At 37.3% G+C, this 27,957-nt stretch overlaps 1 protein-coding gene across 3 annotated transcripts in view; it reads right to left on the reverse strand.

Annotated features, from left to right (window-relative positions):
* The window catches only part of LOC108266752 (potassium voltage-gated channel subfamily H member 7), a 74,069-nt gene that overhangs the window by 11,409 nt on the left and 34,703 nt on the right, over positions 1 to 27,957 (reverse strand). For all 3 annotated transcript variants that reach the window (XR_006982646.2, XR_008396592.1, XM_053681061.1), the window contains exons 4-9: positions 22,254 to 22,688; positions 20,272 to 20,486; positions 13,280 to 13,705; positions 7,589 to 7,988; positions 5,188 to 5,387; positions 3,852 to 4,104 (exon numbers count right to left, since the gene is read on the reverse strand). Coding sequence is in view for 1 of the 3 variants with exons in the window: in XM_053681061.1 (XP_053537036.1) it covers positions 3,852 to 4,104; positions 5,188 to 5,387; positions 7,589 to 7,988; positions 13,280 to 13,705; positions 20,272 to 20,486; positions 22,254 to 22,688 (1,929 nt within the window). In the remaining 2 variants the exon portion in view is untranslated. The remainder of the gene's footprint in view (positions 1 to 3,851; positions 4,105 to 5,187; positions 5,388 to 7,588; positions 7,989 to 13,279; positions 13,706 to 20,271; positions 20,487 to 22,253; positions 22,689 to 27,957) is intronic.

Here is a 27,957-nt window from a genome sequence, read left to right on the forward strand (position 1 = left end):
TCCTGCTGGTGCCACCAAAACAGCTCTGACCCACTGAGGCCTGGACTCCACAAGACCTCTGAAGGTGCTGTGGTATCTTGCACCAAAACATTAGCAGCAGATCCCTAAGTTACTACGTGGGGCTTCCTTGGATATGACTTGTTTGTCCAGCACATCCCACAGATGCTCGATTGCATTGAGATCTGGGGAATTCGGGGAAGTCAACACCTTGAACACTTTGTCATGTTCCTCAAAGTATTCCTGAACAATTTGTGTGTGTGTTGCTGGGCGCATTATCCTGCTGAAAGAGGCCACTGACATTAGGGAATACTGTTGCCATGAAGGAGTGTACTTGGTCTTCAACAATGCAGACCAACGTGTCAAAGTAACATCCAACTGAATTCCAGGACCCAAGGTTTCCTAGCAGAACACTGCCCAAAACATCACCCTGCCTCTACCTTCTTCCCACAGTGCATCCTCGTGCCAGATCTTCTCTGACCCAGTCGTCAAGCCATCACAATTTGAAATCTTAGCCCATTCCATGAGCAATGGCCTTCAGTTCAGTAATATTTTTGGGTTTGTGTTCTACAATCACCTTCTTCAAATCCCACCAAAGATTTTCTATGGAGTTCAAGTCAGGTGACTGTGATGGCCCTGTAGAATTTTCCAGGACTTCTGTTGCAACCAAGACTTGGTGGAATTTGAGGTATGCTTAGGATCATTGTGTCCTGTCGGAAACATGTCCTGTTGGAAGGTCCAATGATGCCAAAGCTACAGCTTCCTCATAGACAGCATGATGTTTTCTCTTAGGATTTCCTGATACTTCAATGAATCCATCTTGCCTTCCACATGCTACAGGTTTCCAGTGCCAGAGGATGCAAAGCAGCCCCTGAGCATCACTGAGCCACCACCATGTTTGACTGTGGAAAGTGTTCTTTCTTCATTCTTCTTCCTCCAGACATACCATTAATCCTTCATGTCAAAAAGTTTGGTTTCATCTCTCCATAGAATAGAATCCCAAAACTTCTGTGGTTTATTTATGATTTTGAACCGACTTTTCTTGTGCTTTTGGGTCAGTAGTGGTGTACGTCTTGGAGTTCTGGTGTTTAATACATGCCTTACTGTGCTCACTGAAACCTCAGTACCTACTGCCACCAAGTACTGCTGCAGGTCTTCTGTGTTTAGTATGTGCCTTACTGTGCTTACTGAAACCTCAATGCCTGTTGCCACCAAGTCTTGCTGCAGATCTTTTGCAGTCACTCGAGGGTTTTCACAACCCGCCTTCACAGAAATCTGGTTGCAGCCGTTGATAGCTTATTTTTTCTAACCGTCCAAGTATTTCAATCATTTTCTACCCCTAGTCAGTTCAGGTATTTCATGTGTTCCAACTCAAGCACACTTGGTGCAACTAATGAAGCCCTTGATTGAAACAAAACCTGTTTTGCACATTTGTATTGTTGTGAGGGATTCTATTCAGGGGGTTGAGTAATTTTGAAATTGGAGAAATCATTATAAGTTGCATTTTCAGTTGAATTTGGGGAAACTACTTGAAGCATTAGTTGTGTTGAACTTCTGAATTGCTTTTGTTTAATTTGTTTATTGCAAACGGCTGAAAGTCAGTAATCTTTGACAAGAAACCAGATTTGCAATGGTGGTTGAATCATTTTGATTGCAACTGTATATCCCAGCCCTTGATAGATGCAATTGTAATAAGATAATCAGTGTTATTCACTGCACCTGTCAGTGGTCTTAATGTTATGGTTGATAGGTGTATATACATTTATTCATCTTCACTAACCACTTTATCCTTGTCAGGTTGCTTTGGATCCACAGCCAATCTTGGTAACACTGGGCAGAAGGTTGTAGAATTCGCCTCAGAGATGGTTAAAGGTTTATGATTGAAAAAGGCTAATGGTCGAAAATTGTATTAAGATAGAGGGAAATAGTGAAGCCCATGTACAAATTTATTTCTAAATCAATGTAATTTAACTTTAATATGTACTTTTTACTTTTTGCAAGTAGATTTTCCTTAAAATTAAATTGTTTAACCAAACAAGTGTGATGATTTCAATTAGAAATGAATAACTGCAATGAGGATCTTGGCCTATTTATGAAGTTTAAAATGGATGAAGCTCCATTATGAAGCTGGTTGAGAAAATGCTGGTTGAGTGCGAATCTTCATCAGGAATACTGTTAAGAATTTAAAATATAAAATAGTTTTGATTTAGCATTTTTTCGATCATAGCATAATTCCATGTTTTATTTCATGTCTTATTCTAAAATAGTCGAAAATAATACAAATGAGGAAAACCTTTCTATGAGATAGTTTGTCCAAACATTTAACTGGTAGTGAATATACTGGTAGGCCAATTTCCAGCTCATGTTCATTCATGTGCTTTATGGATTTATTTAATATGGTAACGCATTGTCAATGTACTGCTTTTTTAGTAAAAAAAACAAACAAAAAACAACTAATTACATCCACAAAGAACCTAAGATGGCAGTTTCTCTGTTCTTGAGCCACAGTGTTTCAGTGTTTGAGGATATGTACATGGCTGTCCACTGAAACACTGTGCGTCAGAAACCGCTGCGAAACCGGGCTCCATATAGTAGACTTTGCACTGGCAAATGTTTAGCTTTCCCATTATTTAAATGTCAGAATGGCACATCAAATGAGACAAAATGAGTACATATTCATACAAATGCTGAAAAAATATGCACCAGAGTGTGTTCTTTTAATGCAAAATTTCCATTATAACAGGCACTGTGGTTGTCTGGCAGCACATTCAGTCCAAGCTTTTACTTTAAATATGGGACGGAGCTATTACCTGTGATGCAGTCTTAATTATAGTACCTAGGGTAACTAACTAGACTTAAATCATCAGAGAAATGACTGAAATGTCAAAGCCTCAGTAATTAAATCAAGGCCAGCCAAACTAAAATGTATTCAAAATTACAGCTATTTGTAAAACTGCACTTAACAAATGCATAATTTTATAATTATTTGTTGTTATTTATATTTGCATGTTGTGACAATGCAGCAACTGTAACTGTTAAACATAACACACACCCACTGTAATGCTCTATTACTACATATAATGTTATATTATTATTATTATTATTATTATTATTATTATTATTATTATTATTAATAGTAGTAGTAATAGTAGTATTACTTCCACAGTCTAGAAAAGTGTACATAGTCACTATTATGTCTCCAAAAATAGTAATGATGTTTTTTCTCTCGGTTAATTGAAAAGGTCTATTTGCCCCTTCCAACACCACTTTTTAACTATTCTTTTTATAAATAGACGTAAAATGATTAGTCAACATCATTGCTATAAGGTCCTCTTATGCGCTTTATTGTATACCATGCCCAAGCCAAATAGGCCCGTTTTAATTGTTATTGGTTAAAGCAAATACGCAGGCTACACAAAACAAACATTAACAGCAACCAAAACCTTTTAAATGTACTGCAGTCATTCTTAGCCTGTGCATTATAAGAAAACTGAGACAGACAAATCAATATTGACAGTACCATCAACGGTTATAAATAATGAGATTCCTGCTTTTAACCCCAGACTAATAAAACAATCCAAAAGTGCCTTTTTTCAGAACACCATTGACCTCAGCTATGAAGGAGCAATATGTGAATATGCTATCATCATAGCAACAAAAAAAGACAATATGCTTTTCTAAATGAATTGGCAGTATATCGAGACAGGGTCTATTCACAATATAACAATGGGGCTGCATTATCAACTTACTGTACAGCTTCGGCTGACAGAGTAAATAATTAATTCTGATAAGTTAACATACATAATGTATTTTTAAAATCATGATTAAAGAAAATCATTCAGAAGCAAAATTACCTAGAATGGCCACGACAATGTCATCTTTCAGGATCTCGATGGAACCTCGAGACAGGAAGTAAAGTGCTGTAAGGACATCTCCACAGTGAACCAATGTGTCTCCTGGTGGAGCATGGGTTGTCTTAAAGCGCATGGCCAGAGCACGCAAGCAGCCTTTTGTTGCCCCGCGGAAGGCCTTACAGTCTTGCAGCAGACTCCGGTTCAGATGGAGACAAATATCTGCCTGTAAGCACTCTGGAAAGCCCTTCAACACCTAGATAGGTAAGATGAGAGAAATAGACAGAAACAATAAAGAGGAAATGTTGAGCTTACTTAAGAGCACACGTATTACATTGCATAGAACAGTACCTTAAAATATTTAGTTACATATTAACATATCCAAACATATAAAAGTTCAGGTTTACCCTTTTCATAGTGTATAAAAAGGGTAAAATGTTCTTGAAATAACATCCATATACAAAGTAATAGAGTAGTGTGCATCTCACTGTGTTGAGACTACCATAGTGGTACTAGACATTCCACCAAAAGAAATAAGAAAAAGATAAGGATAAACATGCAAACCATTAAAATAATAATAATAATAATAATAATAATAATAATAATAATAATAATAATAATAATAATAATATGTCAGCAACTACAGCGATAACCTGCCGAACTAGATAGCAGCCTCTAAAGCTTACAAATACAGGAATGTTTGTTCCTTTTTTTCACAAGCACCTAATGTGTAAGCAGCAAGATCTTCAGGCTAAAAGACCTTTACATAAAATATCAAAGCAGATGCAAAGCTGAAATGGAATTCTTATTGAAAATAACATATGAAGTAAGATGAAAAGTGCACTATGAAGGAAAGGTCGTGAGCATCTGCACATAACAGGCAGTGGAGGGGATGAAAATGAGAATGGCTAAGAAGAATCCTGTATTTTTTTTAAAAATAAGTACCTCCTGCATCCCAGCGTGATGAGGTCATTCCATTTCGTATGGAGCAAAATGGAGAGAGGAAGGTGTTGCATTCATTATGCATACTTACAACACATTTCATTTGATTTATTCACATGTCTTAGAGGAGCTAAATGAAAACCTACAGTAGATTTGAAACTCATCAACAATGCTGACATCACTAGAAATAAACTGACTATTTATGAGTTTAGAATAGCTCTCATTTCCAGTTAACAAATTAATCATCATCCACAATGAGCACTGTGGATTGCAAATGTGTCCCTTTCATTAAAAGTCTTAATATGGATAAAAAATTGTATATATTTGGCTAAACAATTATATGTAATGCATGAACTGAGCCTAGATGGCTATGGCTGTATCCAACATGCAAACACACCATGTTCATGTCGATGCCATTGGTGTAGTTCCAGGAATGTTGAAAATACTCCTCTAGCCTCTGCCTGAGTGGGTTGGGGATCTGGTGGAAGCGGATAAACTCTTTCACACGCAGCATCTGTGTGTGATACCGTGCTGTTCCTGAGTAGAGCCGCTGAATGATAGCAGATACATTCCCAAAGATGCTGGCATACATTAGGGCTAACCAGGACAAGAATATGACAATTTAAATGCAAATATTCCTGTTCAAATATGAATATCAGACACAACAAATAAAAATACATTAGTTTCCAGTTTAATATGTTATCTACATCATATCTACAATTGTTGGTCATTTAGTAATGTACTTTTGGCCATATACTATTATATAGATCACAGGTATCAAAATCTATGCCTGCAGGCCAAATACAGCTGTCTTATTTCCTTTGGATAGTGCAAATTTGCTAAAAAACCCCCCAAAAAACATTATGATATACATGACAGTACAGTACAGTATATGGCCAAAAGTATGAGGATAATTGACCATCACAACAAGATGTGCTTTCTGAACATGCCTTTCTAAAACCATAGGCATTAACATGGAGATGGTTTTCCTTTGTTGCTATAACAGCTTCCACTCTTCTGTGAAGGCTTTCAATTAGATTTTGGCTTGTGGCTGTGGGGATTTGCCCATTAGTGAGGTTTGACATTGATGTTTGTAAAGAAGGCCTGGCGTACAGTTGTTTCAATTCATCCCAAAGATGTTCAGTGGGGTTGAAGTCAGGGCTCAGTGCAGGCCACTACACAGGCCATACAAATGTAAACAATTGTTCGCTTCAAACTTTGTGACAACAGTTTGGGGGAAGACCCACATATGGGTGTGATGGTCAGGTGTCCACATACTTTTGGTCATATAGTGTAGATGGTGTATAGGTATACATATACTAACTGTAGCCCATCTGTTATGCATAATTTGTCAGCATATTTTTACTTCCTACATCAGTGGAAAACGACCACCAGTTATCAGATATCATTTGATTGATGGATCATTCTAAGCACAGCAATAACACTGTCATGATAGTGTGTGTGGTGCTGGCATGACAGTATTGTGAATATTTAAACACTCTGGGCTATATTAATAGTTACGATAAACAGAACTATGAACTTAAACACTATTCAGAAATTGCAAAGAGTTATACATGCAGGGTGGAGTTACATGCAGTTCTGACCTTGGACTTAAGGCCATTTTTCTTGCCTGGTGTTGGGGAGATCAATATTAAGTCCAGTGCCATTATTTGACAGATTGATTTAACCACAATACATTATGCTGAAAACTGTTGGCACATTTTCTTTAGAGTGCACAATATAAATAGAAAATGCTAAATAATAGTATGTGCTAGATCTAGTGCTATTTTATAAACTCACAGATAATATATATTAACAATAAGATATATTGGCAAGATATCAAAGTCCTATCTTTTTATTTTCGAATTGTCTCATTGTTTTTATGTTGCATTGTTTTAACATTTCACAGCAAAGGGGGAAAAAAAAGCAATTTCCTTAGTCTTAGTCTGCCTACAGTGCCCTCCACTAATATTGGCACCCTTGATAAATATGAGCAAAGAAGGTTGTGAAAAATTGTCTTTATTGTTTAACCTTTTGATCTTTTGCTAAAAAAAAACACACAAAAATACTCTTCTCTCATGGATATCAAATAATTGCAAACACAACACAGGTTTATCCAAAAATATATATCTTTGTTAAATATAGGTGTGCAACAATTATTGGCACCCTTTGAGTCAATACTTTGTGCTACCTCCCTTTGCCAAGATAACAGCTCAAGCCAGTAGTGTTACTGAGGTGTTTAAAAACTCCAGCAACACTGAAACAGCTGATAAACCTGTACCACTGAACACACACTACTGTGTCACTGCTGTGCCAAGAATGACTAAACACACAAATACAACCCTAATTCCAAAAAAAGTTTGGACGCTGTGTAAAATGTAAATAAAAACTGAATGCAATGATCTGCAAATCTCATAAACCCATATGTTATTCACAATAAATCACAGAAAACCTACCAAATGTAACACTTACTTTTGCAGCATTTTGTTGCCCTGTCCCAACTTTTTTGAGACATGTTATGGCCATCAAATTCAATATTATCTTATTTTTTTTCTTAAAATGGCACATTTACTCAGTTTAAACATTTGATATGTTTTCTATATTCTATTGTGAATAACATATGGGTTTATGAGATTTGCAGATCATTGCATTCTGTTTTTATTTACATTTTACACAGCGTCCCAACTTTTTTGGAATTGCGGTTGGAACATCTGGTGAGCAGTTGGCCCTTCCATTGATAAATTTACATTACAATGAATTTACACTGCATAACTGAACTTAAAACAGCTCATACTCACATCCAATAAGCATGACACAGATAGAAAAGATCTTTTCTGGGTTGGTATTTGGTGAGACATTGCCGAAGCCCACGCTGGTCAGACTGCTGAATGTGAAATACAGTGCAGTGACATATTTGTCCTTAATAGAGGGTCCAGAGTTGGGGTCACTGTAGTTGTAACGTTTTCCAATAGACACTCCGAGATTATCCAGCCAACCAATCTTGTGCTCCAGATAAGGCTTCTCTACGTTGCCGATGGCATACCAAATACAGGCCAGCCAATGGGCAATAAGTGCGAAAATGCACATGAGGAGCATAAGGACTGCTGCTCCATATTCAGAGTAGCGGTCCAGCTTCCTGGCCACCCGGACTAATCTCAGCAGCCGGGCCGTCTTCAACAGACCAATCAGAGTAGTTGTCTAAAGACAAATGAGATACCAGTTTAGAGACGTTGACAAATAATCCTACAATGCTACAGTGCAATCAAACTGAATTCATATCAGTGATTGCCACATGACAGAGCATTATAGAAAAGTCCAAATAGATTCTTGTTTTCTTAATTGAAGCCTACAATGCATATCCACTTTATGTTCTGGGTTATCAATTTCCATTATCCTACACATCACTTAAATTATGAGGAAAAATCAAACCAAACCAAAAAACATGTAAATCTCAGATGCTTGTGAAAAACCTGCCAAATGGTGGGGCTGAATGCTGGAAAACAGCTGTCAATTATGAAAAATTTAGTTTTTATTAAAATGCCTCATACACTATGTGGCCAAAAATTTGTGGACACCTGACCATCACACCCATATGTGCATCCAATTCCAGATATATATTAGCCCCCCCCCCACCCCCCTTTATTACAAGGTTATATTATTATTATTATTATTATTATTATTATTATTATTATTATTATTATTATTTCTATTCTTATTTAAGTTATTTTGGAAAAATCACATTGGTTAAGGAACTTACCTTTGTTGCATATAAACAAATGCAGCCGTAATTGATGGCAGATCTGTCTGTCTAAAACTTTGCTATTGCTAACTAAGTGTGTTTTTCTCATGCAATTATGCTATGATTTGTGCCATATCAAAATGCACATATCATAAACCTAATCAATGACTAATAATTCAAATTGACCATAATGCATTTGTGCAGTCATATCAACAGTGAGGCTTGTTTTTAAATGCTGCAAATGACAATTACATCATGTGATGTGACAGAATGATGTGGATGATGCTGATAAGAACTCATTCCCTTGAATGAGTAAATCTAGAATTATTATATACTGCCAGAAATTTTTTTCAATAAGTAGCTTAGTTTAGTTTAGGCAAGGCATCTTTCAGTAGAAATAGAAAGGCATCTTGTAAAGACAATTATATTTAAGTTCAGGAAAGCCTGTGATTTTCATAACTATATAGTAGAAAATGCCATCTGATCATCTGAATGGGTTTCTCCAGCCACCACATAATTACTGTAAATGGGCAAATTGGAAGAGTTGTATTTTGCAGACTAATTTGGCTAGCACTCTTATCGCTGTATTGTATTCCCTCAGTAATGCCTTTGAACAAATGTTTCACTAATTACCAGTTTTATAATTATGTGTAATTATGGTGCATAATACAATGTTGTCTATATGCTTTACCACTAGAGACCAGCACTACATCCACCAATGCCCTGGCCATTGAACGAAAAGAAAATGAGAGAGTAGTAACAGAATGTTCTTTCATATCTTTTTAAGTCATAATAGTTCTCACTTGGCTGTACTATTGCAATACTGCAGAAAAGACATACATTCTAATTTGTGGAAGGTTTTCTCTCATACTGTAAACCATGCAAACGAGCCCCTTGGTGTTTACACCATGTTCTGTCTCATCTGAAACAGGCTCCTGCAACACTTTAGACTGGCCCCTGGCAGGAGATCATTTATCTACCTGCCAATTATATGCCAGCTCTACAAAGGGAATAAGTGTGGAGGGTATTTTTAAAGTTCATTTAAAAGGACAGGCCTGCAAGTAAACTTGCACATTCATATTGACACTGTGCTAGCATATGGCCTCCATGAAAATATTTATATCTTCAGTCGGAGATGAGGAGAGTGAATAGGCAAATGAGTAGACAAATGATCTTACAAGGAAACCATTATAAGTTCTTATATAGTAGCTTCTACTCATAGTAATCAACAACAAATATGCATAGAGTTATAGCTTGTAGCTAAAGGATAGAGCAACTTTCAACATGATAATATTTGTTGATAACCTAATCATCATTGTCATCCAACAATACATGAATATATGACACTTGGTCCAGTGATTTGTTATGACTGCATTCATTTCCAAGTTAAATATATTGTAATTAAGATTGTAACAGGTGCTAGCAAAGGTGTTAGTGATCATAAAGTACCCCTCCCACCTACTCCATAAAACACTACAGGGACAGAGGAGTACACTGAGCAACAGATTGCTCCTGCCCCGCTGCAAGTAGGAATGCTTTCACAGGTCATTTCTCCCAGCAGCCAATAAATTGTACAGCTCTATTCCATATGTTTATTCATGTATCGTTGTACAGCACATCTATTCATTATCTGCATTGGACACAATATAGCAGCTGTAACTACCTCATTGGTGAATAGTACCTCATATGTGGACAACTATCTGATCTGTATAATACTGTATACATAACCAATATACTGTAGAACGTCAACACAATATACTGTACTTCCTGCACCTTAGCATAGCTAAAGATGTATTTGATACATAATATAGACAGTAGGCTTACTAGTTATATCATATTATATCTATGATACGCATGCATAAAAAACCTTTAAATTTGATTTTAATTTTCAATATTTATTTTATGTTATCTTACTTTATCCTTATTTTATTCTTACTTTATTTCTTATGTGTATTTGTGCATTCTCTTTTATGTATGTTGTTGGAGCACTAATTTACCCTTTGAATCAATAAAGTTTTATCTTGTATTATTTATCTTAATTGATAGTGGAGTTCACTATTAAATAAGCCCAAAGTGCAAAACATATACCTTTATAAAATTCAGTGTAGATTAAAATGAACACATAAACCAAAATGCACATGATTGAAATGAGGAAAGTATCTCTCCATTGCTCTACAGCACAGTGATCATGACCATGCTGCTTCATAGCAGTGTGAAATGCAGACTGTAGGTTTTGTGGTGGCATTATCATCAACATGATCCTGACCAACAAAACCATCTTGATATGAATGGCTACAGCTTCTGAATAAATATGCTGCCTTTGTGTATTTAGTTTTTGCTTTTTCATTGTGTTTGTGACCTTACATGATTAAAAAATACAATTAAACACACGGTATAATTAAAATGGTAGCACTTGTAAAAGTCAGATAAAAAAAATCACAGATATAAACACAGCAGATATAACATGCATGGATAAACTAGATATGTATTCTAAAAAAGAAACAATGTTGGGAAGCAATGTTAAATAAGGTTTAAAAGAAGGCTGGAGACCTAAAATCACTTCATGTAAATCCTGTAAATGAGACATGTCCTGAGGCCACCTGCCATCTGTCTCTCTGTACTATACAAAACATGCAACGCACTGACCACAGACTGCACAACAGCCCCATCTGCCCAACCACAGACATAAAACATACACACAAAGCAGACAAACATAAACCAGTCCAGCAATAATGGGCTTTCCTGGCATGGGTCACTGTAGATTTGTCATTTGAGTCTAACCCTAATCCTAGGTTACAACAGCACAATATCCAGTACAATATACACACTGGAGAGTAATGATTCTTTTGGTTACAATATGCTTACCTATATCACTCTTTGGAGTAGGATTACAGGGATCCCTTTTCAATAAATCCAACTAAAATCCAATGGAAATCAATAAACAATAGGTCAGTGGCCTGAACCTTTCACTCAATGCATGATAGCCATTAAGCAGGCTGTTTGCTATATTTTGTAGGTTTCAGGAAAAGCAGCAGCGTTGCACTGCATTGCATAACAAAGTGGAAGTTTGAGTTCACTATGAAATGGGCAGGATATCAGGTAGAAACAACATTGTCCAGAACCGGGTTATTTCTCTACTAGCTGGCACTCAAAACAGAATGAATGCATTATATCTCACAGGCCCCACCAATCTCACTACTTTCCTCATGGCTAATCAGTAAAGTAAACACATTTAAATAGCCTCCATTTACCATTCTATCTGTGACTGGTTGGCACAAAGAAAATCTGGTATTTGTCTGGAAACTGAAAGTATCATGCTTTGAAAACAATCCACAGTGGTATGGGCTTTGAACTGACAAGAAAATTATTCCCTACTATGGGGCTTTATAATACATTCATAATGTTTGCAATGTTTGATAAAACAATTCTGAAGGCGTAATGTCAAAACATTTGTAATAACGTACTTTTTTATGTTATTTAGTCTTTACATGAAAGAAAGATAGGAGAGGTAGCCTAAATTATCATTACAGGTAAATGTACTGTAATTGTTTTACTAGCAACAGAATCTGTAGACATCTTCCATGAAGTACAATTATCAATTCCTTTTCCTATTCATCTGCTCAGCTGAAATATGGGATTATTAAAAGACATTGTAGAATGTATACCTAATGATTTAAATGCAATATTGATTACTTTATTTTGAGAACATGTAAATCCTTATTTGACCGAGTTCTTAAGACCAAATTCTTAAATAACTACAGTATACTGTAAGTTGTACTAGAATGGTGCTTCACAACATAATTTAATAGAAGTTGCCCACTTCAGCTGAAAATACAGAATTTCATGCTCCTATCTAAAAGTAGATAAATGTAAAATATAAATATTTATTAAATATAAAATATGAATAAAATGTGCACTTTTCTTCGAAGACATCTCAAGCCGTCAGTAATTTGGAATTAATAAAGACAAACTAATAACTTGCAATATATGGATTAAAATTACTGACTGAAGCCTCTTCATTTTTTCTCTTTCATATAAAGACCAAGTCACATAATGTACTACATAGAAATGTCATCAGTATTGCTTTTAAGAAGACTCAAGCAAGGATTATTTAAGGCCTAGTGTAGTTACCATTCAAATAAACATGTTACAGATAAAACAATTGTGACATGTTGATTAAATAAAAGTTGTGCTTGCATTTTGCTACTGTATATAATTAGATAGCTGGTAAATATCAAACTTGCCGATATTCCTTCACACCCTTAATAAGCAATATTATGGTAATATATACTGTCAGCTTTCAAGTGTGTTATTGCCTTATACTAGCTGTATGGTGTGGTTATAATACACAATTATGATATGTCATATGACTGACATGATATGACTGACTGCTGAAATATCCTCAAAGAAATAAACAAGCCAGTGTGCAGGCTGGCCTAGTTGTGGCCTGTAAACTGCACAAACTACTTATCTAGATGACTCACTGAGCACCATTTGATAAGACATTCATCTAAATAAATGGACTGATTAACTGCATGGCATTAAGGGAAGAAAAAAAAAAAGAAAACAGTCAATAGCAGATTATTTTTAATCAATATTAAAAGCATATGCTCTGATCTCATAACACATAATTGTGTTATGTCATGACACATGACACAATTTCTAAAAGAGAAATAAATATACAGAAATAAATATCTAAATAACAAAGCTCAAAGGCAGTGAGAGAATGTTAATTTAGCTGAATACTCACTTCATCCGACCCTGATCCAAAGATGAGCAGGTCAAAGGGAATGGCTGCCACCATGTCTATGAGAAACCAGCCCTTAAAATAGTGCACTGCGATCTTCCCTGGGTGACTCACAACTTCCTCGTTGGAATTTACATAAGTTGTGCGGAAGTTTATAAGGATGTCAATGATGAACATAATGTCCACCATTAAGTCAACAACGTTAAGGGGACTGCAGGAGTAGCCACACAATCTCCTCTTCTGTTCCTCACGATCGTTCAAAAGGAAGGCGGCGGAGTATGGGGTGAAGATGGCCGTGTAAATGACAAGGAGTAGAATAAGCCAGTCCCACATGGCCTTAAACGGACTGTAGTGTAGGATGGTGAATTTGTCTATGCGCGGAGCCTGGAGCTTGTACTCTGGTAATACATCTGCACCTAGTGACAACACCTGGACAGAGGAAAAACAAAATAAAAATTCGGTCAATCATTAAGGTCAGTTGCATGGCTATATGCGAACAGCAAACAGACTGACAATGGGAAAAAATTATGTGGGTTACGTATGCAGTTTACATATTCCAATAAAACTAATGCTGATTCCAATACAACTGAAATTCAACTGAAGCACCTAGATTTAAATGAGTGCCAATGTGTGTGTGTGCATAGTTTCCCTGTGACTCTGACCAGGATAAAGTTGCTACTGATAATTAATGAATGAATAAATGAATGAACAAATGAACAAACAAACCAATTAATTTCCTTTTAGTTATAGTAGCTTCCAAGCAAAAAAAAAAATTAAGCAAGATTGCATTAAGGACCATTTATTTGAAGTCACAAAAAAGGAGTTTAAGACTAAAGGAACTTAAAAATAGCCACATAATGGGTTTATGTGGAAAAAAGAAACCCATCACTGAAATGCCATAACAAAACCTTCAGAAGATTGGGTGAAGTTTATTTCAAATACAAGGCAAGCAAGGGATTCCTATAGGTCCTGGGAGCTGAGATAGACATAGCCAAAGTAAACTCCTCTGTGTGGTCTCCCCATCACATCCTTACAATAATAGACCAATACTTTGGCTTTTGTTTTCCAATATTAATAGTCTGGTCTGTTTCCTGGACTATTTTACGTGTGACGATTTAACTTTTTTCATAAAAACATTATAAGCATTATGTATAAATGTAATAATTTTATAAAATTAATCACTGGTTCTTTTTTGCTGTGGGGACCATTTTGCTGGTTTTGTTTAATTTTGTAGAGGGAAATCACTGCAAACCAATATAAAGTTATTCTCATAGCACTTTTCTGGGATGACAGTGCCCACATTGCATGAAGGTTCAATTAATGGTTTGATGAGGACAAAACTGATGTAAATCTTATACCATGGTCTTCACAGTCAGCAGATCTCAATCCAACTGAACTTTTATGGGAGATTTTGGATTTTAGAAACCCATCTCCACTACCATTATCAAAAGAGCAACTATGATTGAATGAAACATTGATGAATAAAGGATAGTGCCACTGCTATCTTTTCTATTTAAGACTGCTATTATATTTTTAAATTGCTACCTGGTGCATCACTGCAGAGCTTTGGATAAGATTTCTATTGCATCAGGAATTTTTCCATCATCTCATTACTACTGACAGCCTGTCTTCCAAATTACACCGTTACACAGTCTGAAGAAGCCACATACCAAAACATTCTCCCTTTCCTGTCCAAACTCATTTATGCTGTGCAGAATGTTGAGAAGGGGATGCTTCCTAGCTGCCCATTTCAGGTTACTGCAGGAGTGAGCTAGGTTTAAGTTCCTCGCTCAAGGGTATGGAAACAGAATAAATAACTCTAAAGTAACTATTTGGACTTATAACTGTAAAATGACAAACCATAACTACCAGGCCTAAGTTGTAAGCTTAGGAAAATACTGATTTGACTAGACTTGATGGTGATTTATGTGTTCCAGAGTTGGCACTTCCTTCACTTTGGGTAGCAGGCCACAGACATATAACAATCATTTTAAAAATCAAAGATGACAATGCACTAACATAACTGCAGGAGTATGATTCTGACATTTCTTCGAGGAGGGAAAGGCTGAGATATTGAGTTTTGTATTTTTGGCTAGATAAGCATCAGTTTCATGTTGTCCTCAGGCCTGTAAGATTTGTACTACTTTTCCCCTGTCTCAAAATTTCAGCTTTTACAAGGTCAGCAAGGGAGCAGTTGTCATATTTTCAAACCCCCAAAGTTTTAAGCTCATGATGTGTAGCTAAAACCAGAATGTGTGTAACTGTAAACCAGTGTATGTGTGACTGTGACTAAGCATAAAGACTTACACACAGCAACACATGCACAAACTGCCACTGACAAACAGCAAATGAGGCATCTTACCCTGATTAATACATCATTATTTATTATGCCAACATGTGGAGAGCTTGTTTTGTGTTTCCTCATCAGCACTTTTTTTTATTCTCATTCAGTAAGGGTTAATAAATAGAGCTGTTTTCTCTTATCTTCCTCTCACACATGCAGATGGTCACAGTAAGGTAATGTGGGAATCAGTCAAAGCTGTCAAGCCAAATGACTGAATAAAATGCCAAGCCAGCTGACTCGAGGAATAAGAGTTGGCTGGGCTTCCTTGGAGTGCACTTATGTTTTTCAGCATGTGTTTCTGTTTTTGCATTTCTCATTTCCTGCAAAAGCGGGTTACAAACGGGACACATATGAGAGGCGCTGCCATCTGATGCCCTTCAGTCTGTAGAATGAATGTGGGTTAACAGAAGGACACTTTCAGCATTTATCTGCCCCTAGAGTGAATCCACTGTCTGGGCAAGGACCTAAATCCAAGCTACCACTGAAGCAAACAGCAACAACAACAACACTAATAAAAACTAAAAACTGGAAGGAAGGAGTGTGCTAACTCTTTAAGTCTAATATTGGGACATATATTTGTGCAAAGCAGCAGGAAATCCATCTTCATGCTCAGATGGTCTTTTGATACATTGCAGTGTCAGAGAGAGAGAGGTGTTGAATAATGGAAGAAGGAGGCTGGAGATTTCTTAACTGAACACTAGTATATAGTAACAAGGTAACTGTTATATTAATTTTTACTGGCAGTGAAACAATGCAGCAGGAAGTGAATAATTCTCTGTAAGGGGTGACAATTTACAGTGACAGGAGAGAAAAACAATTGCAAGTGACTTCTGACCATTATTTATTAGCTGTCCAATTTCATTTCGGAACATTACATACAGGTGGATCTCAAAAATTAGAATATTGTGGAAAAGTTTTTTTTTTTTCTTTCTGTAATTTAATTTAAAAAATGGAACTTTCATATATTCATTAGACATAAAGTGAAATATTTCAAACCTTTTTTGTTTTAATCTTGAAGATAACGAGATGAAAATCTAGCATCTTTAAATATTAGAATAAAGAATGTATAATACAGAAATGTCGACCTTCTGAAAAGTATGTTAATTTATGCATTCAATACTTGGTCTCCTTGAGCTCCTTTTGCACAAATTACTGCATCAATGCATCGTGGCATGGAGGTAATCAGCCTGTGGTACTGCTGAGGTGTTATGGAAGCCCAGGTTGCTTTGATAGAGGCCTTCAGCTCGTCTGTATTGTTGCGTCTGGTGTCTCTCATAGATTTATAGAGGTAGACTAGATAAGCGCTTTCTCACCAGTGGTAAGAAATCCTTCCCCCTCAAAAGACTCCCATTTTTTTCACCAAGCTCCGCTCCGAGGTGTTGAGTTCATGAGAAAAATCATACTCCAGTCGAGTTTTTAACCCCATGGCTGCAAACTATGCTACCATCGAGGGGCGAAAAAGTATTGTTATATTGCACTGACACAGGTTGAAAAGACGCTTGTGGGCTATCTCTCTCCCAGCATGGTAACAAACTTAGAGGGGTCAGCCTTGCCTACGAAGGCATGCAGGGTGTCTTCACAGTGAGTAGGCAAGGCTTATGTGGCACCAGGTCAGGCTGTTGGTGTTTTGTATACTATGACTGTGTTCCAAGCTTATCAGACTGACCTGATGAAAGAGCTCAAAAGTGGCAAGGGTATTGGTCTCGAGGTGGTTGTGGAGCTTTGCAGAGCCACAGATTTGTCTCTCCATGCCACAAAGCAGATGGCTGGTGCCATTAGCCATTCTATGGTTGCTTTGCTGGTCACAGAGAGGCATCTGTGGCTTAATTTGTCAGGAAAAAAATAGAGAGACAAAGTGTTTTTATTGAATTCCCCTGTTTCTCCTGCTGGCACAGTAAATACTGTTGTGGTCAGGTTTCAGGAAGTAAAGAAACAGTCAGAGGCATTCAATGAATTCCTCCCTCACAGCTTTGAGCTCCTAGCGGCTTTAAGTAGTCCTCAGCCTGGGACTAGCACTGATAGGGAGGGACAGAAAGCTAGTGTGGCTGCCCACCTCCCCCCACGCAGAGGCAAGGGGTCCAGGCAGCCGCAATCCCAGTTCTCCAGAGGCATGAGAATGGATATGAGGACCGTTCTAAGTGCTAGAAGGAGGAAGTAGTCCCAAGGGGCTGATAAAGTGGGGTATCGGGGACTTTGAGGTTGTTCTTTCCCCCAGTATTTCTGTAGGGCATCATCTGTTCAATGATCTCCCATGTTCATATGTCCCTGTTCAGTGAGCTGGGCAGGGTAACGAACTTATGATACTTTCACTTAAAAAAAGTCTCTCTCTCCCTTGAGTCTGCCGGGGTGTGAGAATGCAGCTAAGTTTGGGTCTGCATTACCTGAAACTGTGCTCATTATACATGCAGTTTCAGTGTATTATTCTCAGTTTATCGTTTGCACATTCAGTTCGAGTATTGATTTGTCACGATATTACCCTCCTTTCAGTCGAGTCTTTTGGGTCTGTTATGAATGCAGAATATTTCTGAGGAAATATTTCTTCTCATATTTAAAAGGGGGTGGCTATTATCATGGGGAAGTTGTAGGCTCTATTACGTGTCTCTTTCACATTGTGATTCCAGTAATGTAGTGGGACCCAGTGACAATCAGGATAGTGCTGTGGATTCTACAAATGCTTCAAATTTGTCCATGGGGAAGTGTATGCTCTAAAAAAGTTATAATAAAATAATAAAGTATTATATTAAATATGTGTTTCTTCACTCCATTGTGCAGATAGCATCAGCTAGACCCTGTCACTGGGGTCTGGGGGCTAGGAGATGTTTCACTGGCAAACTGGGGGTACTTATGGGCTGACTGTTATATAGTTGCTGTTTAGTTGGTCACATGCTCATTAAGGGGCAAAAGAGATAAGGGAAGAGAGCTGGCTTAGATGGTGTTATTTAAACCGTGCTCTCTTACGTGCAGTTTCTGGGTGTTTTATCCAGCTTGGAGACTGTTATCTAAAGTTATTTTTCCCACATTGACACCCCCCCTGTTCCTTTATAGGGGAGAGTCCCTACCACAAGAAGCCATATTTTACTTCGCCTGAGGGGTTTTAAAGGTAAAGGACAGGATTTCTTCTCATAAAGGGGGAATATTGTTGAAGAGAGACATCCTACCGAGGTAGGGGCTGAGGCCTGCAGAATGGGGTAGTTGTCTCTTTCCCTCTTTTCAGATCAGGGGGTTAGTCAAAACCAGTAAAGTCTGCTGCTGGTAGCTCCACTTTGACCAACTCTAAGTATGACTTTCAGACATCATAGCCCTGTCGAGGCAGTGTAGGTTTTAAGTCTGGTGCCCTTCATACAGGAAGCCTCAGTTCACCTATGATTATTGTTAATTTCTCCTTGAGACTGTTTTATTTGACCAATGCCTGACTGTGTTGGTTGCTGTTTTTTTTATTTTTTTTTATTTAAATAATTCTTGGCCAGGCTTTTTAACTTCAAAATAAAATTAATTTTTGTATGGAAACACATGCCTCTTGCCTGTTCTAAGTGGAACGTATTTGTGTGTCTTTATTTGGGTTATTTTCCCAGTTTTCTCATGGTGGCTTAGTTGCTACAAAACGAGCCACTTGCTACACTTCTATTTTTTTGTGGAATAAATATGGCCAGTAGAACCACTAACTGCGGTGCTGGGATTCTACAGGGGCACATTCAAGCAGACTTAGATGGTTACACTCGAAGGTGTGGCTCCCTCTAAGGTATTATCTAAGGGTATGCTGAAAGATGAGACATTCTATGTTTGTTCAAGAAGTGCTTTTGCGCATAAATTCTTCACAGACATTTTTTGACAGACACGTTTCAGTATGGCATAGTAGGTATTCTCGGTCCCAAAGCATCAAGCGTGACGCAATGTAAAGTTCCCTTGGAAAGGGAACGTCTGGGTTACCCTGTTCCCTGAGAAGGGAATGAAATATTGTGTCTCATTGGCATTCTTTGTCAGGCCTGCAAATTGCGTCTTCCTTCAAACAAATAGAAGAAGAATGACGTAGTTTGTGGGTGCCTTATATAGTCTTCATGACATGTTTCTACTTCATCACCCGACTGTGGCAGGTCAATCAGATTGGTGTGATTTCACAAGTATTCAGACAACGTTTCTGCCAAGATCTCGTTCCCTTCTCAGGGAACAGGGTTACATATGTAACCCAGCCGTTTTGAGTACATTGGCAGAGAAAACATCAAATAGATAATCAGATATAAAAAATAAATGCTAAATTGGCTGTTACTATGATTAATCTAAATATCCACTTTGGCAAATTGTAAATGATTTATTTTTACTACCAACAATATGTCATGTATGCAAGGAGGTGGTGCAGGATGCAACTTGATGGGTTAGTTTAACCCAAAATGTGTTCTGTCCTATATTTACCCAGTCGTTGAGCTAAAAATAAACAAATTTGGGTTGTATTAAACCCAGTGTTTTATATAGTGTATACTGTGAAAGTCTCATAGATATACATAAAGCCAAGAAACAAATAGAGATATTTAAATACTGTTTGTTATTTAATTGACACTTTATGCACAAAACTAATCAAATCTCAATACTACAATCTAATCCACAAACAGGCACAACAGCTGGGTTACCTAGTGTACCACAACACCATGTATCTCACCTGTGTGACTTTCTCAGTGACATTGTGTGTGCGGTCTTTAACTTTTGCAGCGATGATGGTTTTCTCCGAGGCAGGAGGCGAGGGGACCCTTTTGTCGTTGTTAGTTTCAGAGAAGTTAAGTGCGATGAGGGGGATCTTGTTAATTGTAGTGTATTTGTTCAAGTTGGAGTCTGAGGTAGAGCCCAGCAGGCTGGATTTGAGATGGTTAAAAGGACCTGATGATGAAAAGATACAAAAACTAGTTAAGAGCATGGCAATTTGACTCACCATTAAAAAGCAGAGAAATTCATTAGAAGGATATAGACTCTTAAAAGATGCTTTTCCTGTACAGGCTGATACTTAATGAATGTTTTTAATGGTACTTTAACTTTGAAGCAAAGCATACAGAAGTAAATAATGACATGATTTTGAGGTGTGTAAAAGACTGAAATGGTACACTTACTGTACTACAAAACAAAGTGTCAGAAACAGGCTTCATTCATACATGCTTCAAAGTAAAATATATGGTTCTGACAACGGATTTGTCAGAGCAGATATACAGCATTCATATGTACAGCAAGACTGATTTCCTATCAGAGCTCATAATGACACATCAGTTTCATGCAAGGAAGTGAGAGAGGGAAGGGCCTTTTCTAGTCACTTCTGGCTAGGAGTAAATGTTCATTTATGAGTCAAGTTAAACCTCACGTACACACCAAGATTTCTCCTGCACTGTACTCTAAATCATAGTCGGGGACTGCTGGGACTCCTCATCATTCCACATACTGTCTTATCATTACTGTATGAAGGATACACCTGAGGACTGATGTTTTGAGAAGTGATATCAGGCAGAAACAATGATTCCCTGGACACTTCAAAGAAGATCTTTTTAAAAAATAAATCCACTACTAGAACAGGATCTGATAGATGCTGAGAAGATATTTGGTGCTTTAAGGCTACCACTATGAGATGTTGTCACAAATTTCCCCTCACACTGAGTGCCAGAGCATTCGGCGTGCATGAACTGCCCTGTGTTTTGGTTTGATTTCTGTCCTGTGTTATCCCTCTTTGATTACATTTAGTCTGAGTCTTTGTTCAGGGTGAAGTATTGTTTCTGTGTTTTCCGCCAGACCCATACCAAGGCTTGATCTTTGCTCTCGTCTCATGGTTTTTGATCCTGGTCCCTGTTTCTCGTTTTGCTCCTTGCTTTGTCGTGTTTATGCCCATTTGCTGATTGCCTGACCCCTCACCTGTTTTATGACCATGAGCTTGCCCTATCGATTTGGATTTGTCTGCCTGTATCTTTAATAAACGCACTTAACTGCACTTGTATCTGTCTGCACCTTGTTTACATAACAGATGCTAATTGGAGTTAAACAATATGGAGGAATCAGACAATTACTGTACTTTAAAAACATGCAACAATCAGTCCAAGATTGTAAAGCATTCAATCAAAATACACTGTTACCTTTCACACTGCGGCCATGGTCTGAAATGCAGGAGATCATTGATCAGTGATCAGAGGAATTAATGTTGACGTTCAGATTATCAGTACTTTCTGTTTAGGGTTAGTTTTATAGTTTTATTTTATTAAAGGTAAGCCACTATCTGAGAAACAATATTTCAGGGCACTCAAGTTGTTTTTTTTTGCACTAAAGTAATGCTAGTTTTTAAATGAAAATGAATGATTTTCCTGCTGCCAATATTTCTACAAGAAACAACATACCAACGACATGTATTTATTCATGCTTTTACATGTTTTTTACAAGTGTGTGCACATATTATGTACAAAACTATAAGAATATAGTGATATTCAGTTTATGTTTTGCGACTGCACACTTGCAACATTATTATTCAGAGGCTTATGTTGTTTTGGGACCATACACTGACTTGCCAATTAGAGGGCTTTCTATTCAGGGTCTTAACTCTATGTCTCACAAGACAAGTCTCACTACACAACCCTTCTTGCAGAATAGAAGAAATAAGTCTGTGGGTTTATTTACCTTCACTAGCATGCCGATCCCTCAACAGACGTTTGGAGTTTGAGCTGAGGCCTTCAATATCATGCACGGATGAAGCTCGTCTTCTGCTACACACACTGTCTCTGGAGATGGACTGTGCAAGGCAGGTAGTGGACTGGGCCTGAGACAGACTTGGACGGTCCCACAGTTGTTTAGGGGATGAGTGGTCGAGGGGTCCAGATACACTGATTGGGGATGAGTGGGGACTGGAGCTGATGAGTGCCTGTGTGTCATTGGCATCAGCAGGACTGTTGGTGTCCTTAGTTGGAGACTGGAATTTCCTCAAGGGAACAGAGTCATTGTTGGCTCTTGGAGAGTCCACCATTACTGTGTCAGGGTCTTCTTGGGGCAGAGACAGTTTGCTGGAACCTAACAGGTTCAAGGAAGGCAGGCGGAACCTGAAGAATCTTCCTTTCCCTGGAGGAGACAAGGAAAAATATAAAAAAATATATAAGGAATTGAGATGGAGTTTAACAACTGCAATGGAAAGTAGGTTTCCACATAGATATGGAACAGTGGGGAAATGTTTTAGTCTTGGACATTCGATTTCTTCCTAAAATAAAAACATGAAACCAGGAAAAACTAATAGTCTCTGTAAAGCCACAAAGGCACAGTACATCTCCCAGTGTGGATGTATATCCTGTAAGAAAAGCTAAAAGGGAACCAAAAGTATACTTCAGCAAAGAGGAGAATTTAGAAGACATTTCTAAAACAGGGAGGAGTTTAATAGGAAACTAGAGCAAGAAAATGAATGACATTCGGACAGGTCTTTAAATAGAGAGCATCATCTTTTTCTATACATAAAATGTCAAAAATTAAGAGTGGATAGAAGAAAAAGAGATACTTGTAATTATCTCAAAGCATTCTGATTACCATACGGTCAACTTCATACAGCATCTGTGGATGCACAGCAGACCTATATGTGAAATATAAGAGATACAAGCATGGGTGTAACTTTGTTTTGAAACATGCCGGGGACAGGAATGATGATGGTAGAAAAAAAAAACATGACATGTAAGGCCAGTTGGCACTAAATGTGTTTCTAAAGAATGATCTGTATCAACACAGAAAAGATATACTTCCATGTTAACCAACATTTACATTCACACCAGCTTATTAAAACACTTCACACAATCACAAAATGATATATGCTTTAGAAGTATAAATATTCCCAATTGCTATGTAACATTATAATAGATTTCTATAAATGAATGCAATCATATTTCTGTGTGTGATGCAGCCATCTGGGTTCAAAGGAAACGAATGCTGCTAGAAACTTATTTGCACCTGTAAATTTACAGCCACCTGGAGTTATCATAGAGAGGACATTTTATTACACCATGTAATAAAAAATTTTAAAAAATAAAGAACTTGGATCAGTTTCTGCCACAACCTATTATATAAATGATACTTTCATAATGTGGTGGGTCCCCAGCATACATGGATAGATGCTTTTACAACTTTAATACTTTATTCTGAGTGGGAAAGTGCTTATATTAGATTTTTAGTACTAACAATATAGCTACAATTCATCTGCAGTTGCATGTTTAACAGGTATTTCTTCATGAACCCTGGAACTGCCCACCTCTTATTTTAATAAAGTCATGTAAATTACCTAGAGTTGCTCAAGCTGTTAGGATGTTAATAAAAAACAAACAAACAAAAAACAACAAGCACTGCCCCCAGGCCTCTGATCTCACAGTTCTGAGCATTTCAGAGCAGCCGCATCTTTTGTAGTGGAAAAGCACAACACAGTTCCAGTTCACAACAGGTTTTCAGTGGAAAAGGGTTATCAATATCATATGTCTGGCTAGTCTTTGGTCCTAATTATCCTTTCACAACTGATGCCATTAACATCTATATTAGATCCTTTTTAATATGACTTTTGTTTATCATAACACGGCCAAATAAAAACATGAAGTCCTGCGGTATTGAATGCCCTCTATGTGGTGTACGGTAGCTTTGAGTGCTGAATTCATCATTTTATTGATATTAGAAAATGTTTTGACTAAGGCAGCCTCCAGAGACTTTTAAAAGGGCTGCAATTTATTTATTTTATTTATTTATTTTTTTAAAAGAAAACCCAAAGGAGAAACAGGGCAGTTTTTTCAGAAATAGATTGTAGCAGCTCAGCAGCAGGAAACATAGCAGTCTTTATTATACTGCTGCCTATTCTTCATATGTGTGTCATTTAATAAATGTTTTATAAAATGTATTAAAATGAGTAAACATGTATTATTAAATGTATGCATAAAACTTCATAACATACAGTTACCTAGTAAGTAAATTGAGTGTTAAACTTAGCTAGAGTAAAATAGTGCATATTATACAGTATTTTATTGTGAATTCAGATTAAATTGTAAATTAAAATAAACTGTTTATAAAACACATAATTTTTGGTTTGTAACTTTCTCACATATCTGTGCTACAGCCTAAGTTTTAAGATATAGCTATTATGTGCACCAATTTGGCTTTCATTTTGCATCTATTATAATCGAGTTAGTTCCCAAATGAGAAGCATCTGCTAAGTAATTTGTTAATTAGACACAGATGTATAATTTCTGTTGACAAATTGATGTGAAGGAGTTGAAAAGCTCTTCCATGCAGTAATGTCAGCTGTGTTTAAAATGGCATATTATACATATATCACCCAAAGCAGTATGTAGCATGCAGCACAATGTATAAACAATATAAACATTCCCAGAACAAATTCCAAAATATGCATATAGAAATGTGGTCAAAAAGATGACAGTGATATCTTAGTAAAAGTAACTGTATACATCAGGCTGTGTTAAACTTATTATGGACCTGTCTAATCTGTCTAGTCTTGGTGTATAGACTGTAGTTTTGTTCCATGTATTTCTGGAAATGATTGAGTGATGTGTTTAGTGTTATTATTTTCCTCAAATGTTCTTAAAAATTGCTTTGATGCTTAAATAGATATGACATACCTGACATGGAACAGAAAATTAGCTATACAGGATATTTTTGACATTGCTACAGTATATGTGTATTGCACTCCTATTTATGGCCTGATTACACAGTTCATACATTTTGGGCTAGTGTTGCTGCCTGACAGCTCTATTGCTTGATTGTGAGCTTGTTTTACTATCAGTGTGGAGTTTGTCATTTTCTCTCTGTGTCTGTGTGTGTTTCCTCCAAGTTCTCCAGTTTCCTCCCAAAAACATATTGGTAGGTGGATTAGCTATTCTAAATTGCCCCTAGATGTGAATGAGTGTGACTCTGTGTGCATTGTGCCCTGCAACTGAACTGGCATCACATCCAGAGCATATTTCTATCTTGTGCCTAGTGTTCCTGGGATAGTCTCCAGAACTACTCTAACACTAATCAGGATAAAGTGGTTACTACAGATGAGTGAATGAACATTTTGGATCTGATCTCACTAACTGTGAAAATTACAGGTCACATTGCAAATGAAAATTCTTGCATAAAGAATAATGTGTAGTAAATAGCATGCACTGGTACAGAATACAATTTACAGGCATTCTATTGAAAACTGGGTGGAAAAACTCTCTGGGAGAACGGAAAGAGCTGCTGTGTTGTAATGACAGCAATCGAGCTCTTGGAGCTATACAAGAAAGGCTTCACTCAACAAGCTCTTCAGTCCACATTATACAACCGCCCTGCATTCACATGCACTGATGTTTGAACAAGTGCTGAACATGACACATGCCTGTTATCTGTCCTGTTCACACATATACAGATAAACTCTGCTGCCTGTGGGTTGGGAGTCTATAGCATTGGAAATTTGAAAGAAGGATTCATGTTTCAGAGACTATTGAGCATCCAATGCTCACTAGCTATGAAAACTGGTCAAAGATATGAATAGCCGACACAAAAAATATATGTATGATATATACTCAGCAAAAAAGAAATGCCCCTTTTTCAGGAGAAATCTTCTTTTCCAAAGAAATCTTGCATTGTATTTTAAAGATCAGTTTGTAAAATCCAAATAAGCTTTACAGATCTTTATTGGAAAGGGTTTAATCAATGTTTTTCATGCTTGTTCAATGAACCGTAAACAATTATTGCACATGCACCTGTGGAACAGTCCTTAAGACCCTAGCAGTTTTTAGGCGGTAGTCAATTAAGGTCACAGTTACAATAACTTTAGACACTAAAGAGACCTTTCTGACTCTGAAAAACATAAGAAGAAAGAGTCTAGGGTTCCTGCTCACCTGCGTGAACATGCCACAGGCCTGCTGCAGGGAGGAATGAGGACTGCAGATGTGGCCAGAGCAATAAACTGCAGCGTTCGTAATGTAAGACGCCTGAGACAGTGCTACAGGGTGACAGAAGGACAGCTGATCATCCATGCGGTGGCAAGCCACTTGTAACCATGTGTCCCTCAATACATAATCGAGAATTTGCAGATGCCTTGGTGGAAGAGTGGAGTACCATCTCACAGCAAGAACTGACAAATCTGGTGCAGTCCATGAGGATGAGATGCACTGTAGTACTTAATTCACCTGGTGGCCGCCAGATACTGACTTTAACTTTTAATATTGATCCCCCGCCCTTTGTTCAGGGAATCATTATTCTATTTCAGTTCGTCAAATGTCTGTGAAACTTGTTCATGTCTCAGTTGTTTATTTTTATGTTAATACAAATCTTTACACATGTTAAGAAATCAGCTTGAAATAAAAGCAGGTGAATGTGAGAGGACATTTCTTTTTTTGCTGAGTATACTTTAGGCTATGTATTTGCTACACTTTCAAATGTTCAAATGGTTATGAGAGAATCCCCAGCAAAATACTAATGAATGTGACTAGAGACGTAAAAAGGCAAGATTGTTCTGTATTGTGAAAGGCGACGCACATGCCTGTGTCTCTAAAACTCATCTATAGTACAGCTCTTCATGCACTCCAAAATTCTAATGCGAGTCTGTGTGATTATGAGTGCTGTTGACACAGGGAATGCAGATCTGTGCAGTGGAGGTTAATAATGTATAAACAGATATTATAAACTATCTTGGCCGCCTAATTTCTCTTCCTACATCTATCAACTTCACATACACAAGCAGGTCTGGCACTAAAGCCTCTGTATGGACTCCATTTACTGATAATGCCAAGTGCACTGCACTCAAATTGAATTTAAAGTCCTGTACAAATATCCTCCCTCCCTGTGCACCCGCCAATAGCAGGAAAAAAAAGTTCTTTCTGTCTTGGCTGATCAACCTGTTATTAGAGATGATGTAAAATCACAGGTGATCAGATGTTGAGCATCATGACATAGGAGGTGCTTTATAAAACATTAAAACATCATAAGATTAGGTTTTCTAAAGTTGGCTGGCTTCAATCTGACACATAAATACAATAAAAAATTCTGCCATAATCCTAACATGACACTCTTGCTGAAACATGTTCTTAATGGGAATTGGCCTACTGGGTTCCATTAACCATTAAAATCACTAGAAACTGATGGAATGGTTAATGGAAACAATCAGGCCAATCCCCCTTAGTTCAACATACCCTTGTCCTAACCAAAATCAAAGTAATAAAATGAGCACTTTGTGAGTGCAGGGCATGCTTTCAACTCATAATGGATCCATAAAAAATGAAACAGGGTTAGGGGTGGTCTCTGAAAACCTGGCCTGGAATTTTGGATAACTTCTGTAGGACACACACAGCTTTCACTGCAGAGAGAAAGAGATAGGTGTCACTGA

This window comes from Ictalurus punctatus, chromosome 6 (assembly GCF_001660625.3).
Source record: "Ictalurus punctatus breed USDA103 chromosome 6, Coco_2.0, whole genome shotgun sequence".
Lineage (NCBI taxonomy): Eukaryota > Metazoa > Chordata > Actinopteri > Siluriformes > Ictaluridae > Ictalurus > Ictalurus punctatus.